Source organism: Manis javanica, chromosome 4 (genome assembly GCF_040802235.1).
Source record: "Manis javanica isolate MJ-LG chromosome 4, MJ_LKY, whole genome shotgun sequence".
Classification (NCBI taxonomy): Eukaryota; Metazoa; Chordata; class Mammalia; order Pholidota; family Manidae; genus Manis; species Manis javanica.
The window spans coordinates 108,777,020-108,793,853 of record NC_133159.1 but is presented as its reverse complement, the minus strand read 5'-3'; the positions used below and the strand labels follow the sequence as shown (position 1 = coordinate 108,793,853).

General features: G+C 38.5%; 1 protein-coding gene across 8 annotated transcripts in view; it reads right to left on the bottom strand.

The window, feature by feature from the left end:
• Positions 1–144: 144 nt before the first annotated feature.
• GABPB2 (GA binding protein transcription factor subunit beta 2) overlaps positions 145–16,834 on the bottom strand; it is a 47,491-nt gene continuing 30,801 nt past the window's right edge. For 2 of the 8 annotated variants that reach the window (XM_037003314.2, XM_037003315.2), the window contains 2 exons: positions 10,068–10,198; positions 4,710–9,924 (listed from right to left, as the gene is read on the bottom strand). In XM_037003314.2, the coding sequence (XP_036859209.1) occupies positions 9,625–9,924; positions 10,068–10,198 (431 nt within the window). In that variant the 3' untranslated portion in view covers positions 4,710–9,624. Of the gene's footprint in view, positions 4,500–4,709; positions 9,978–10,067; positions 10,199–13,155; positions 13,342–16,834 lie in introns of those variants that run through there. The other 6 variants (XM_073234611.1, XM_037003313.2, XM_037003311.2 and 3 more) reach the window with 6 other exon arrangements.

The window sequence follows — 16,834 nt, the reverse complement described above, 5'->3', positions numbered from 1 at the left end:
TTTAAGTTTCACAACAGGGAATCTTGTCCCAAAGAGAATTTAGAGTCTGGGTCGCATGAGGGGTACGCTACAAAAACCAGCGGAGGATTCGGCACAGCTGGAGGCATAGGTTTGACCCCCAACAGTTCCCCAAAGAGCAGCTCACTTTCGCAGAGCAGGAGCGGAGTTCAACCTCGCGCTTCCCACGCACGCATACGTACCCTCGGCCTGGGGCTGGCTGCAGGTACCTGTCCGTTACCCCAGGGGCCAATGAGAGGGTCGAACAGAGTCACCTGCTCCACCCGCTACCTTGCGCTTCAGGTTTTTGCCGGCGCGTAGCTGGAGTATCCGCCCAGTTGGAGCCCTAGGCGCGCTCCTGGTGGCGCCACCTGAGGTGTGACCAAGCTCCGCTGCTAAAGATGCCTCGTCAGTTGCTCCCTCTGATCGCAGGGAAACAGCTGAGAACAACTTGGTGAAGAACCCTGAGATTGTTTCTAGCCTCGCCGTTATATTTGTGATACTGACAAGCTAAAGCTCTGCTTTGCACCTTCGTTTTCTCTGAAAAATGGGGTTGTTTGAGGGTCTCAAGTATGGTAGTTTGTAAAAACGCTTTCTAAAGGAAAAAACGGTACGCTGAGAGATCGTGGTTCCTCCAAACTCCTGCTTAGGCTATGACTAACAGCTATCTACTTCTAAGTAACTCGTTTCCTTTGTATCCTTATAAACTTCATTTACAGATTTTACTCTCAGGTGTTTAAATGTTCTCTGAACATGGCTCACACCTCAGTTAGCTTGTTTGGTTAAATTTGGTTGTCGTCCAGGGTCCCCCAACTCTTTGGGGCTTGTTTCACCGGGTTGGAGAGGTCCTTTCAGGTCTGTTTTTCCCCTCATTGGATACCTTACTTAAACCAGGATGCTTTGAAACCATCTCTCATTTCCTAGATAGTGAAGGAGAGCAAGGAAGGGGTGGAGAATCTTTCCCTATTACCTGACTTCATTATTTTCTTCAAATCAAAATGTTAAAGCCAGGACCAAAAAAAATTAAGGCTACTGCCTTTCACAGCCCTCGGCAAATACTTCAGTTCTTGTCCTGAAGGTGGTCACAAGGAAAGCGGTAAACGAATGATCCTCAAAAAGCAAGTACAATAGAAATTTAACCTTGTGACTCTGTAGGCAAAAGCAGTTTACAAGTTAAAGTCCTGAATTCAGTTTAATTGTGAAGGGAATTCATTTATTAGTATTTATAAAGTACAGCGACTTCTTTCACCAAGAATGCCTAAGCTGAACTCTCAGAACCTTCTCAGGGCTAGTGAGAGCAACAGTCCTTGGCCTCTGCCATTTAATAGTTGTGTGTGTGACCTTGGCAATTCAACTACCCTCTGAGCCTCGGTTTCTTTTGTAGATTCTAGAAAGAACATAGCTCACAGTGCTGTAAAGTTCCATTTAAATATATAGGTTTAAATTAAGCACTTTGTGGGAAAAGGTTATTTATCCAAGATAAAGTAGTCTACTACCAAGCATGCAATTCATTATTTATGAAATACCTCATCCTGAGAGTAGTGAATAATAAGGGGATGAATTCAAAGAAATTATCACAACAGCGAAACATGACACCAAGTAAGCAATCTGCTGATAGCCTTTTTTTTAAAATTAGGATATTAACTCAAACTTTGTCTTCAGAAAAAACAGAATGTGCCAATAAGAGAATAAGTCGTCGTCCTGAGAGATTTCTAAGCTGATTTCTCAGAAGTATCCTGGGAGGTTATGGAGAAACTGGGTCCCCAGTAGGCAGAGTCCATCAGCTTGTGTAAGGCTTTGGGGACCTGAATCACAGAAGGTTCTACAGTCACAAAGCATGAAAAGCTGTTCAGCATCTTGGGCTCTTTGGGAGCTAAGTCACAAGGGCAAGTCTCCTTGAGGCCACTATCCCACACTTGGGAACCACACAGGTATGAGTCATTCTCTGCTACTTAATCCAGCAGCTGACCCTTCAGAACTAAAGATTTAAGTTTACATGTATGACATTAAGGGCTCAAGTACATGGATAAAATATAAAGCCTATGGATACAAAAGATCACCTACCTTTATTAGGTGTATTGGGGTCCCAACAGGAAACCAATGAAGTACTCAAAGTAATGAGGACTATTTTTTAAAAGTGTGGGCAAGGGATAGGTCAGCAACTGGAGACTAGTAACAGCTTTAGGCCTGAAAGGGAAAAGGGAGGTAATGGTTCTCCTGGAAGGCGAGATTGCATTGAGAGGAGCAGTGACCTTTAACCAAATGATACAGCTAGGCCCAGTGACCCCAAGAGAAGGAACTTGGAAATCAATACACTGATTTCAGATTTTTCTGGCCCTCCAAGTCTCCTGCCAGAGATTCCTATTGGGTGATTACAACTGGAAGCCAAAGCACAGGCACTCCATTGATAAAATTCATGCAGGTTAGCCTCCCAGGATAGAGAATAAGATACAGGAAGGAGAAGAATAATCTGGAAGAAAAGAGAAGATATCCATATACTGAGAGATGAAGATCCCATCTATTACCTTTGACTCTCCTTGCTCAAATACTGCTGCCAGCAACTTTAAGGAGATACCTCCTAAATTAGTTTTGAAGGAAAATTTACTTTGGAGAATTTACAGGGAAAACTGCTCAGAGAAGTTACTTTTCAGTTTCTTAACTGCAATTTGAGATGAATTAAACTGTCCAAAGCTAGTGATTTAAGACAGTATTCTGATTAAGGGACAAACTTTACAAGAAACTAACACTAATAAGAAACTAATAGTAATTATGTAGAAACTGTAGCTTTAGAAAGTTTGAAACAATTTTTTAAAGCTGAGGGACTCAGCCAAGTCACAACCTGTCCTTTTGTATCTATGTACTGAAAATAATACACGAGTTGTGTATGTTTGCAAGATAGGTATGTTTGTGTGTATGCAAAGTGCCTAGCCCATTGTCAGACATGCAGCAAAAACTTAAAAGCATGGAAGCTCTTGTTATGGTTTATAACACTGGCCTCTCAAACATCACTTTCCTTTACAATAAAAACTTTTAAACTTCAGGAACATTTATAGGAATAGAATGCACACTTTGCTCAAGGGTATAGTCTTTGCTCCCCTATAGTCTTAACTAACTTACTCTGTTACCTCTCAGACATCTGGCACAAACCCTACACAGGTGTAGTTATCACTAGGTTCCTCCCACTTAAGCCTTTTCTTGTACTTTCTACCTACTGAGCTTGTTGGAGTAGAGGGCTAACTTTCACAGAGAGAAAAAAAAATCTTAGGAAATTTGCCCTAGTTCATGTTTTTTCCTATCATTTAAGAATATTACCTTTCTGAGAACTCTAGGTTCCTCTCTCTTGAATTCCCTTCCAACTTTCCCATATTCCTGATGATTTCTCTCACTAGGATTTTAATTCAAGACTCTTAGTGCTTTGCTTCTCAAGGTTCAAGTCCACTCTTTTTCTTTCAGCAAAGACCATATGTGCAATTATGAAGGATCTTCCAGATGTACCTTTTAATTAATTGTACAAGTATTTGTTGACTATATATATTTACCAAAAAGCAGTTATCTACATGCATCCTAGTACATGTTAGGTGTTCAATTTCTTACATAGTGGCTTTGGGAACTTCCCTGAAGATTCTAGTTGTTGAACACAGATGCTTGTATGTCCTTGGCTTTAGTATTACCCTTCTTGATTTAAGAAAGGCATCTTTATTGCCAATGGAGCAGCTTTTGAGAACACTATACCCTAAATAGGGACACCCATCACTCCAGCCAGATGGGTCTATTCAACCCTGGCTATCAATGGGGTTTATGCCACACCAAACTGCTACTTGAATTAACTTAATAAATGTGTGCTGAGTTGGACTGAGAGAGCAATAAGCACCTTATTAACTAAGAATAGCTGAGAAGTCAGCAAAGCAAAACCATTATTTCTAAGCCTCCATAAGTCTGATGTTTCCCCCCCTCCCCCTTTATCTCAGCATTGAATTTACTCAATGCATAGAATTATTTCCCTCAGTTACTGTTTTCCTCTCTTGGGAGGGGATTTGAGGATGAGAAAAGGGAAGTTGCAAATTTTTTTTTATTAAGGTATCATTGATATACACTCTTATGAAGGTTTCACAAGAAAAACAATGCGGCTATTACATTCACCCTTATTATTGAGTTCCCCCCATACCCCACTGCAGTCACTGTCCATCAGTGGAGTAAGATGCCACAGAGTCCCTACTTATCTTCACTGTGCTACACTGTCTTCCCCATGACCCCATACACACCATGTGCACGAGTCATAATCCCACAATCCTCTTCTCACTCCCTTCCCACCCACCGTACCCCACCCCACCCCTTTGGTAACCACTAGTCCCTTCTTGGAGTCTGTGAGTCTGCTGCTATTTTGTTCCTTCAGTTTTGGGGAAGCTGTAAATTTAAAAAGTCAGTCAAAAGCTCTCTCCATTTTCACTTCAGTTCTTACCTCAACTTACTTTTGCTTGTTAAGGATACCACGTAAGGAGTAGCTAGATAAGAAAAAGGCAGAGAATGTGAATGGGTTAGACAAGATCCCAACAGGAGAAAGAACCACCCCTCTTATCCCCAAACATCCTCCCCCTGCTCTGCCCTCATTAGCTCAGTCAGGCAAGAAAACTTGCCATTGAGGTTTATCTGTGAGGACGGAGTAGATACAATTTTTGCCAGGGAGATGGGAAAAATTTCAGTGACACTCTGAATGTTAAGACTTTGACATTTTATTAAGAAACATCTTTATTTTAAATGATAGTACAAAAATTTTATATATAATAAAGATCTGTATATGTGGATACACATACAAATGCTCACCCACACACACACACACACACAAATTCGCTCATCAGAATCAAACCTTGTTTTATTAAAATCCTAAATAAAAAAGAGAAGTGTATTTAAGTTTTCCTAAAACGCACTGAATGTAAAGCTGTCAAGCAACCTGAAAAACTGAGGGCATTCTTAAAAGAATCTAGGTGCCTCACCCTTTCACATTCTCTCCCCCATCAACACAAATGGCCTTAGCATAAGGACGGTCCACAGGGCAAAGCCAGAGAAGGGAGCTGCTATCATTGCTGATAGAGCAAGATGCCTGAAACCAACTAGGAAGCACAGAATATAGGGTGAGACACAGATTAATTCTCAGATACAAAACACTTCAGAATAAATAGAAAATATATAGTAGGGAAGGAGGGGAGTGGAAAGAGGAAAAAGAGGGCCCATATATCAGAAATGACCTACTAATTAAATCTCCTAATGCCTGGCAAAGACGCAATGAGATAAGAACAATGGGGTCACAGAAGCAGAAGTAAGTTAGAGAGGAAAGGGGAGGAGAGAGAGAGAGAGAGGGAATCACCGTTTCCTGCCATTAACAAGCCAAATGCTACTGTAAAGTCAAGGAAGGTCACCCTACCCCCTAGTTCCAGAGAGGCAAAAAGGCAAAAAAAAAAAAAAGGTCAGTAGCAGAGGCTCAAAGCTGCTTAATTTGAGTTACCATTAACATCCTTCTTGCTCCTAGTTTCTTGTTAAATATATTGGCATAGGAAATAGAGTGCTAACTCAGAAGGGGAAAATATTCATCACATAAAATGGAAACAGATGTAAGAACCTAGAGCAGAATATAGGTGGTCTTGACATGTATTCCATTCTAAAGCTCCTTTATTGGCCATACAGAAATGTCTGCACAAGGAATAGAGAATAGAGGCCATTCTCCAATAAATTTGGACAAAAACTGGTATTAAATTTCTCAATATTAAACTTATGGGAAGAGTTCGCTATATGTCTCAAATCTAGCTCTGAAGATCCATAATGTGAGTTAGGAGAGTGCCACACAAACTTTCTAAAAATGATAATTTCTCAAAAGTATGAGATTTATAAACTGAGAAAGTAGATGCTCCTTTATGATGGCCCTTTATCTAGAGTTGATTTCTTGTTCAGAGGTGTAAGAAATTTTACAAGTGCCAGTCAAAATAGCTGCCATAGGAGTGGAAGGAGGCTTGCTCTATGGAAGGGCAGCTGCATCTCTATCCACCATTGCTCTAACCTTTCAGCTTACATGGTGTCATCATACTGTGTGCTAAACAAATATCTGTAATGCCAGGTACTGGTTCTCCCTGGGGCCTCACTCCTCAGGTTTCTCATTATTGCCTATTAAAGCACACCTCTCAGAAAAGGGCCAAATGATGCCTTTTCTTCCTTAGCTCCTTTAGTGAATCCAAATAAATCCTCTCTAATGTGTTTAATAAAATAAAAATATTTCCAGGTTATACCAGGTACTTTTAAATGGAAGCAAATTTAGTCAAGACAACCACAAATAACCTCAAATAAACAAAGAGAAAAGGAAAATCTGTATGTATTTACACACATACACACTAATATACATCCAGGAAGGGGGTATTAAAAATGCTCTAGTCACACAATACCTAACTTCAACTGGACAGCCCTCTGGTAAATTAATTTCTTCTATATTAATATAAAAAAAGTTATTTTGTATGCCACAAATTTCTAACATTATTGAGCAGACACAAACATTTTAAGAATGTAATGGTAAGGATGAAGATGGGAGAAAGGCAAAACAAAAATAACAAAACACTGATTTGACACAAAAAATAACATCTTTTCAGGCACTGAATTCAAAATATAGAAAACATAAAGCCAAGTTCTCCCAATACTTCAATTAAGAGACCTCAACTCTGGTATAATTAAGAGATCCCACAGAGGTAGTGATAGGAAGGGAATGTACAATTATACATTTATAAGTAATTTCCCTGAAGCCAGGAACAAGACAGAAATATTAAGATTTCTTTCTTTCTCTTTTCTGGGGTGTGGGGGGCAAAAGCTTAAGACTAAAATACTAATACAGAGACTACAATTCCTATATTGATATACTGATATTGTTAATGCAGCTTTATTTGAAACTAGGCAATCATCCTAGGCTCCAGGTTTGCTCAAGGTACTGCTAAAATACCAACTCTGAACCACTTACTGTTGATTCTGTGTAATACAATCTAGCCAATAAGCCAGTTGGAATCCCCTAACCCAGAAGATCCAGCAACATTTCCGGAAATTCCATGACTGATCCAGAAAGATATGCAAAATCACAAAATGGTATTGCCATTAATACATTTAATATTTAACTTCTAATTACTTTAAGGGATCCTGACCTACCATTCTCTCTATAGCAATACAACTGGAGAACAAATCCCATTTCTCTTCTCTGGGATGCTAAAAGGTCTATTCCAAGAAAATAAAAACAAACGCCTTTTTGCTACCCATTCCACTCCAGATCTTTCCCTTTCTGCTCTCCCTAACCTAACCTTCCCTTTAACTCCCTATCTCAGAGACCCCATTATCAAAAATGACTTGAGCTATGTTAGATATTTTTTTGGGTGGGAATGATAGTCTCCTGCAGAAAGAGAATAATAAGAACCTCTAAACAGTTCCCCAAATAGTAGGAACTCTGCATGCTCAGAAGGGAATGTTGGGTAGAAACTCCATGTCTCCCAACAGAAACTATCCCAGACAGTGAGGTGTTTGGGCCTGGATATCTTCTGCAGAGTTAACCTCTACCCCTTTAACAGGAAAGAAGGGGAAAAAACAAATTAAAATTGATATGTAGGAACATAACCAGGATTGATACATAATAACTGATATATAAAAACATACCAAGAACATAAGAAAACACATCTAAAATGACACTTGGTCCCTCCATAGTTAAGCTAAGGCTCTGAAATAACACACAATAGCAGCTTTTCATTAGCACCTGATTCACAAAGGGACCTAAAAAGAGAAAAACAACAAAACAGAAACAAGATGATTTGACATCAGAAACCATAATTTGACCCTCATCCTTACCTAGGCTCCTTCACTGCATTTCTCTGTCATCTCCAACAGCCCAGAGTAATCTCTGATCATCTGCTCATCAGTACTTAAGTCCATGGAGAAAACTTAGCTAAGGTGGCTGATAGCCAAGATTAATTTCAAAGAACTGATATTCTTACCTAGAAGCCTCTAATAGACAATTCCACTTGTTAAATTTGGTTTGGGGAGTTAGGTTTTCAGTATATTTTGAGTCCCAAATGATTCTGTAACTCTGGAAAACTGCAGCAAATTACTTCGCTAATCAAGGTAAAAAGAACCATGTTAACCGTCAAGTTTTATTCCAAATTAAAAATGTTTTCCCCATGATCACTAATTGAGAAAACCATATTCTAAACAGTCATTCAAATGTTTACTTGGCACATCTCCCTCTGGTTTCTTCTTCTAATTTACAACAAAGCAAGCAAGCAAGTCTAGAATGACAAGAACCCAATTTCAAAGGTGATAACCTCTGTGATGTTACCTATCCACAACTGCTTTCTATCCATATTCTCCTTCTTTTGAAAAAACTCCAAGCTGGAGTTTTGCAAAGAAAACCCAGCAATGAAACACTTTCCACAAGTGCTTAGCCACAGGGAGCAGGAATAATGGGAGAGAAAGGGTGTAAGGGAGGTGAAGTATTTGGCCAGAATCTTTAGTTCCTTACTTTATGGCACTGATAATTCCTACTCCCTTTGCCAACACACACTGAACACCTAAAAGGCACAAAAGCTCTGCTCAGGCCTGACCTAAGGAAACAGAGCAATTAGGTCATCCCATATCAAATGGACACAGAACTACACAACATCCTCAGCACTCATTTCTCCTCCCTTCTTTCTTTTTTTTGCATATAAAAGCAAACCATGTAGGCTCCACAGAAAGGACACACTTAGAAAACTCAGCAAAATTTTGGTATTAAAGTTTGGTATTATATAAATAAATGTTTGGAAGCAAGTTGTTCTAATAACAGACTACTCTCCTGATTACAATTTTATAAAATTCAGCCATAGCAAAGTTTGTATTTCAAGACCAGATTGTTTTATAACCCTGCAAGCCTCTTTTTGACCACGTTCCAACGTTGTGGAAACACAGTATGGAGGATTTTGGATTTACATACACTTCTCCCACATAAACGAAAGTTTTCTTTCCCTTCCAGTTTTTAAAAATTCTGTCAGTTTCTCAAACTGGCATTAGAGCTCTGGACACATGGAAGCAAATTTAGTCAAGACAACCACAAATTTCTTTTCATTGAAACTCACTCAGGATAGTGGGGAGTGCCTGTTCCTTTGCAAGTGGAATACATTCCTTTCTCTTCCCAGAAGTTTGCTTCTAACCCCCTCCTAATTAATTTTCTTCTCTAACAGGTTCATACATCTGAGGAAAATTTTCAGGTCACTTAATGGTACAATTATTAACGTCTCTGGGTGTCTGTATTAGGAATGTTATCCTAAAATCTTTTTATATAAAGTTAGTTATTTAAAAAACGATCAACCCATAACATCAGCATTCTTTCACCCCTATGCTTAAAGCAATGACGTGAGCTGAGAAATTTGGTCCTTCTTTTGGTTCCTCAGAAGAAGTGTTCCCTAAATTTGGCTTTGAATTTTCCAGTTGCATAGAGAGCCTTCCTGAGCCCAACCATAATACCCTGCTATAGTTTTCTTCTTAAGAACAGTCTTAATTTTTATATAATGCTTGTCCTCTGTATTTTCTTTTAAAAAGAGAAAAAAAGATGGACAAAGTACAAGTTGTAGCCCTTGCACATTAAGATGGAACAGTTTCCACGGTAACTCCAGTATGAGGCTCTGTGGTCTCTCCTGCCTCAGTCACTTCCATCTCTCTCTCTTCTATCTCCCCCTCTGTGACTACTACAGCATCTACCTCAGCCACCTCTTCAACCACGGTGAAATCAACTCCTTTGGGCTGTTGTTGGGCCATGGCCTCCAGCTTTAGGCGGTACTGTTCTGCCTCCTGCTCTTTCTTTAGGAGCTGGTGTTGGTATTCCTGTGCTCTTCGACTGGCCTCCTGGAGCTGCTGCTGTAATAGCTCTCTTTCAGTGCCCTCCTGTAAAAGTAAACCATGTCACCACCAGGTAAGAATTCCTTATCACAGATTATCTAGAAAGTAAATGAAAAGAGGTTCAGGCCTTTAAAGTCATATATAGCTTTTGATTCTCCTTTCTCTTCTACCACTGCTAAAAACAATACCTTGCTTTCCTCCATACTGTTTATCATCTCTTCTATCCTTGGTTTTTTAGTCAGTGGCAACTTCTCTGCTTCTTCCTCTTCTTCTTCAATTACAGTCTCCTCTGCAACTTGACCAGCAGGTACAGTTAGAACTACAAGCCAAAGGACACCAATTGGATGCGATGAATACATAGTAAAACATTAAGAGGTTTTGCTTGCTTCAAATTAGAAAATGAACTGAAATATATTCTCTGATATCTTATTGTTCATATCTCTTTGGATTTTTCAGTCAAAAGGTGAGGCATAGCTCCTCAGAGAGAAGGAGAGGATTAGAGAGGCTAGCAGAAGGCCACAGGAAGAAAGGGTAAAGATTTTTAGGTTTTGTAAGCCACATAATTAAGACCCAGGTCTGATGCTCTTACAGAAAGATGTCTGACTGTAGGTCAGAAGCTATGACCAATTAGCCTACAATTCTGTGGGAATAACTTGCTAAAGAAGACCCGATATCTTTAAGACTTTTGAGAAGCATCTCATGAAAGCAGTTTGCTATTAACTGTACCTAATTCAATCATTTATCTGCTCATAAATGAGAAAAGGGCCAACACAGATGCACAAATACCCACAGGCACATACTATCCATCTGCCAGAATGACTAAATTTAAAAAATATAGAAATAATATTAAATGCTGCCAAGGACGTGGAGAAACTAAATTATTCATAAATTGCTGGTGGGAATGTAAAATTGTAGTTATGCTGGAGGACTGTGTTTGGCAGTTTCCTACAAAACTAAACATGCACTTACTATATGACCCAGCAATTGCACTTCTGGGCATTTATCCCAGAGAACTGAAAATGTATGTTCCCATAAAACCTGAACATGATTGATCATAATAGTTTTATTCATAGATAGCCAAAAACTGAAAACAACTTAAATGTTCTTCAATGGCTGAACAGTTAAACAAACTGTGGTACATCCATACCATGAAATAATACTCAGCAATAAAGAGTAAACTATTGATTCAAACACCAACTTGGATGGATCTTAAGGAAATTATGCTGAGAGGAAAACAGCCCATCTCGAAAGTTTACATACTGTATGATCCCATTTATATAACTTTCTTGAAATGACAAAAGAGTAGAGAGAGAGTAGTTGCCAGGAATTAGGAATGGGGTGGGAAGGAAGGTAGCTATGAATATGAATAGCACGAGAGAGCCCTGTGATGGAACTATTCTGTATCTTGAGTGTGTTAGTGCTTACACAAATATACATATATATTAATTTGCATTAAGTACATGCACACACATATTAAAATACAAAACTGTAAAGATCTCAGTAAGGTTAGTAGATTGTATTCATGTCAATTTCCTATCTGTGATATTATACTATAGTTATGTAAAATTACCATCTGGGGGGAGCTGGGTGTTTGATACATGATGGGATCTCTATTATTTCTTACAACTGTACATGAATCTACAATTAACTTAAAATGAAACATTAAGAATCATATTTAGGTTTTAGAATGTGTTATGATTTTTATTTAATACAGAAAATTTGTCTAGTTATTTGGTTTCATTAATTTAAAAATTAGCTGTATTCCCTGATGGTAGTGGAAAGCAGTTCAGATATCTGTTAAGTGGAAATTTAGTTGATTTAAAATTTCCTACAGATAATTCACAAATCTCAGCCTTCCTTCTTTGGACCTGGTTTAACACATTTATGAAAAGTAGTGAAGTTCATCTAGGCAAAATCTCAAGCTTTAATTTTTTTTTCTTCAAAACAACTCTGCTCTCTTTTATTTAGCTCCATTATAAAGCAGTCTCTCACCCATCCAATGAGCCCCCAATGTATTTGTTTTGATATTCACAAAAACATCAGTAGTATATTTCCAAATAAATTAATAAGAATTTATGATACCAACGCTTGAATTATAAAGGTTTAATTCCTACTCTCCCTTCCCATGCTGCAAAAATCCATCAATTCAAATAATTTGAAAATTATAAAGTCCCCATGATTATTTAGGTCAAGTCAAAATTTTGGTGACACAAAGGCAATTATACCAACCCTCCTTTCAAACTTTTTAAGAACTGAAGCTGCAATGATAAGTTTCTTTCTCCTCTCAAAAATTTACTCATGTATTTTTTTGAATAATACATCCACATGGTTCACAAAAATTAAAAACTATAAAAGTATATATAGTAAAAAGCCTCCCATCCATCCCCAGCCCCCAAGGTCCCCTCCTAGAAAGCAACCAATGTTATCAATGTTATTCTTGAATGTTCTTCCACAGATGGTCTATGAAGTCAATGAATATGTTAGTAAATATACATATAATTCCCTTATTTTAAAAATACAAATGTAGCAAATGCTACACATTGTCCTGCATCTTGCTCTTGTCACTGAACAATATATTTTGGAGATCAGACCATACTGGTATATAAGGAATTTCTTCATTGTTTCTAAGAGCTGCATAGTATTCCATTACGTGGGTGTACCGAACTTTATTTATCCAGTTCCTTACTGACATATACTTAGGTTCTTTTTAATCTTTGATGATTAAATACTGCTGTAATTAATAATTTCATATATATGTCATTTCTGTATGAATATAAATTCACAGAAAAAGAACTTTTTAGCCAAAAGCTATGTGTATCTTTAATACTGATAGATATTACCAATTTGCTCTTTAAAGGATACATTTACACTCTCACCAGACATTTATAAGAGAACCTGTTTCCCCACACCCTTGACAGCACAGTGTTATACTGGTATCTCAGTGAAGTATTTATTTGCATTTTTCTTGTTATATATGAAGTAGGTTGACAATATTTCCCTATTTCTAAGAACCATCCATATCTTCTTTTCTGTGAACTACTGGTTCATATTATTTGACCTTTTTTCCTACCAGCTTATTGGTTTTTACTAAAAAATTTTATATGTATTAGGGAATTAGCTTTTGCCAGCCTAATTTCTTTTTCATTTTCAGACCTTCTTTACCCCATCTGACATTTGTCATTCTCCCATTCTCACTGCCTGTCTTAATGCCTCATTTTTAGAGGAGTGTTGAGTGTCTAAATTTTAATAAACAACTGTCTAAATGGAATAACTCACCTTGCTGTCCATCTTGCATAGTTACAATAAATGGCTGACCAATGCATCCAGTAGGGATTGCAGTTTGGATATTACCCAGAGGGACTCCATCAGTCACTACGGTGATGACCCTCTGGCCTCCACTCCCCACCACTTGCTGGACTGATGAGTCAACAAAATTTCCTTCTATGATTTCCTCTAAATTAACTGGAGAAGATAAAAATAAATTTAAAATTTCAGCTTTTTAAAATATAGGAGTTTATCAATCTCAGCCTCCTTGAAATTGATAATATCAGGGATAGGAAAACTTGAAAATGTTAGATTCAACAGTTCACAAAAGCAAGCTCTTGTGAAAAATGCTAAGTCAGAAGAGAAAAGAAAACACGAATGCATTAGAACAGTATTTTCTAAAATGTCTTAATTGAAATATTAATAGTTTTCATTAAGATGGTTCTATGTACAAATACACTTTCACAATGTTGGTTTAATATGCTTAAATATTTTTGTTTGTTTCTTTTGTAGAAAGTTTTAGAGAACTCAATAGGCTAATCAGCATTCTGATTCTCCATTAGGAGATAAGGTACACTGACTTTCTTCAGTATATTTGAGCATGGAACCCGTGTTTTCAGGAAGCATCCTGAAAGTCTAACTAAACATATAGATCTTGGAAAAGTAATTATATACTAAAGTAAATGATCTATTTCTATGGGAAAATGGAGGCACTATTAAAGAGGTCAAAGCACTGAAGAAACGGTAGGAGTCTTTTCTCATCTGACAGGTAAACAATAGTATAAATAGCAACTAACACTATTTACTATGTGCCAGGTACCCTTCTAAGTGCTTTACATGTAGTATGTTGGAACAAGATTTTCAGCTTGGTTAGTCAATATCCCCAAGTAACTATTAGGGAAAACAGTTCCCACCATTATGGAATTTCTCTATCTAAAGAGTTACAAGTAGAACTTTGCAATAAGTGGACTATGGACTATCCATATGAGACACATCAGGTGGTTCAATGGAAACAGGACATTCACATCTCTTAGAAACAAACAACAGTTAAATATTACACTGAGGGGGGAGGATTAAAGATTGCAGCGTGAGAGGTGAGACAGAGGCTTCTTCCTAAAACCACATATAATATGAAAATACAATTAATACAACTAATCCTAAGAGAACAACAGGAAAGAGGACTGTGCCAGACTGCATACACCTGGAGAAAAGAGCAGACCTCACAGAACAGGGTAATGTACCAAAGCTGTGGCCTGGAGGGACCCAAGCCCCTCCCCCACCGCAGCTCGCCAGTGGGAGGAAGAGAAACTGAGCAGAGAGGGAGTAGAGGCCTGGGACTGCTGAATACCTACCTCCAGAGATCTGCTCTGGGAGCACAAACCTACATTTCATGGTGCCTGCATGGTACTCTCATGATTAGAGGGTTGGAAAGCTAAGATAGCCAGAATTCCTGGAGAGACTTAGATTGCACACACTTGTGGAAAGCAGGGATGGAAATAAGAAAGGCGGGCAGTCTGAGAGACTTCCTAACAAGGAAGCCCTTAGCAAGAGGGCTGCTAAAGGGGCAAGGTTTGCACAGAGCCTACTGCTTAGGAGAAAAGAAAGGTAGACAAAATTGTCTGGGTGTACTCTGCCCAGCAGGTTGGGAGCTTTCACGATCTTCAGGTGCTCCATCTCCCTGGCTGGCAACACAGCTCCAAGGACCCCTTCCATGATACGCAGCCTTTCTCCAGGCCAGCCCCACCTGGCTCACAAACCAGCAAACCGTACCCAGGCATTAGGACAGCCAGAGGAAAGATCTGCCTACAACAATGACAAATGCAAAGCATAGAGGCTTATACCTGTGTGCTCAGCCCACTGGTTCTGGCAGTGGAGACAGGCATAGCAGCCAGGAAGCAGGAAACAGCTCTTTCCTCCCCCCCAGGCACCAATACCACTCAGCCGCGACCCCCAACATTGTTTCAGGGGCTGAGCAGCTCCAGAGAGTAGAGCTTCTGGACACTAGATGGCACCATATACAAATATGAAATGCCAAAGGAACCTGGTTCAAAGTAAAATTATTAATACAACTCCTGAGAAAGATTTAAATGACATCAACCTCATGAATTTTCCTGAAAGGGAGTTCAAAATAAAAATCATTAACATGCTCATGGAGGTACAGAAAGATATTCAAGAACTCAGGAATGAATTCTGGTCAGAGATCCAATGGTTGAAGAGCACAATGGAGGGTATTAAAAACTTATTAGATATGGTGGAGGAGACAATAAATGAAATAGAAACTAGAGAAGAGGAATACAAAGAAGCTGAGGGACAGAGAGAAAAAAGCATCTCTAAGACTGAAAGAATATTGAGAGAACTGTGTGACCAGTCCAAATGGAACAATATTCACATTATAGGGTACCTGAAGAAGGAGAAAAGAGAAGACGGGGTAGAAAGTGTCTCTGAGGAGGTAATTGCTGAAAACTTTCCCAATCTGGGGAAGGTGATAGTCTCTCAGGTCATGGAGATCCACAGATCTCCCAACATAAGGGACCCAAGGAAGACAACACTAAGACATATAGTAATTAAAATGGCAAAGATCAAGGATAAGAATAGACTACTAAATGCAGCCAGACAGAGAAATAAGAACACATACAAAGGAAAGCCCATTAGGCTATCATCAGACTTCTCAGCAGAAATCTTACAGGCTAGAAGGCAGTGGCATGATGTATTTAATGCAATGAAGCAGCAGGGCCTTGAACCAAGATTAGTTTACCTGGCAATATTATCATTTAAATTTGAAGGAAGGATTAAACAATTTCCAGATAAGCAAAAGCTAAGAGAATTTACCTCCCACAAACCATCTCTACAGTGTATTTTGGAGGGGCTGCTATAGATGGAAGTGTTTTAAGCTTTAATAGCTGTCACCAGAGGTAACAAAACCACAGTAAATAAAGTAGAACAGCTAATTAGTATCAAATGCAAATTAAGTTAATTATCCCCAAAGTCAACCAAGGAATAGACAGAGTACAGAATATGATACCTAATATATAAAGAATGGAAGAGGAAGAAAAAGGAGGAGAAAAAAAAAAAGAACCTTGACATTGTGTTTGTAATAGCATATTAAGTGAGTTAAGTTAGACTCTTAGAGAGTAAGGAAGTTAACCTTGATCCTTTGGTAACCACAAATCTAAAGCCTGCAATGGCAATAAGTACATACCTATCGATAATCACCCTAAATGTAAATTGACTGAATGCACCAATCAAAAAACAAAGAGTCACTGAATGGATAAAAAAATAAGACCCATCTATATGCTGCCTACAAGAGACTCACTTCAAACCCAAAGACATACACAGACTAAAAGTGAAGGGATGGAGAAAGATATTTCATGCAACTAATAGGGAGAAAAAAGGAGGAGTTGCAGTACTTGTATCAGACAAAATAGACTTCAAAACGAAATTCACAAGACACAAAGAAGGAAATTACATAATGATAAAGGGTCTATCCAACAAGAAGATATAACCGTTATAAATATCTATGCACCCAACACAGGAGCACCTATATATGTCAAACAAATACTAACAGAATTAAAAGGGGAAATAGAATGCAATGCAGTCATTCCAGGAGACTACAGCACTTCACTCACTCTGAAGGACAGATCAACCAGAAAGAAAATAAGTAAGGCGACAGAGGCACTGAACAATACATTAG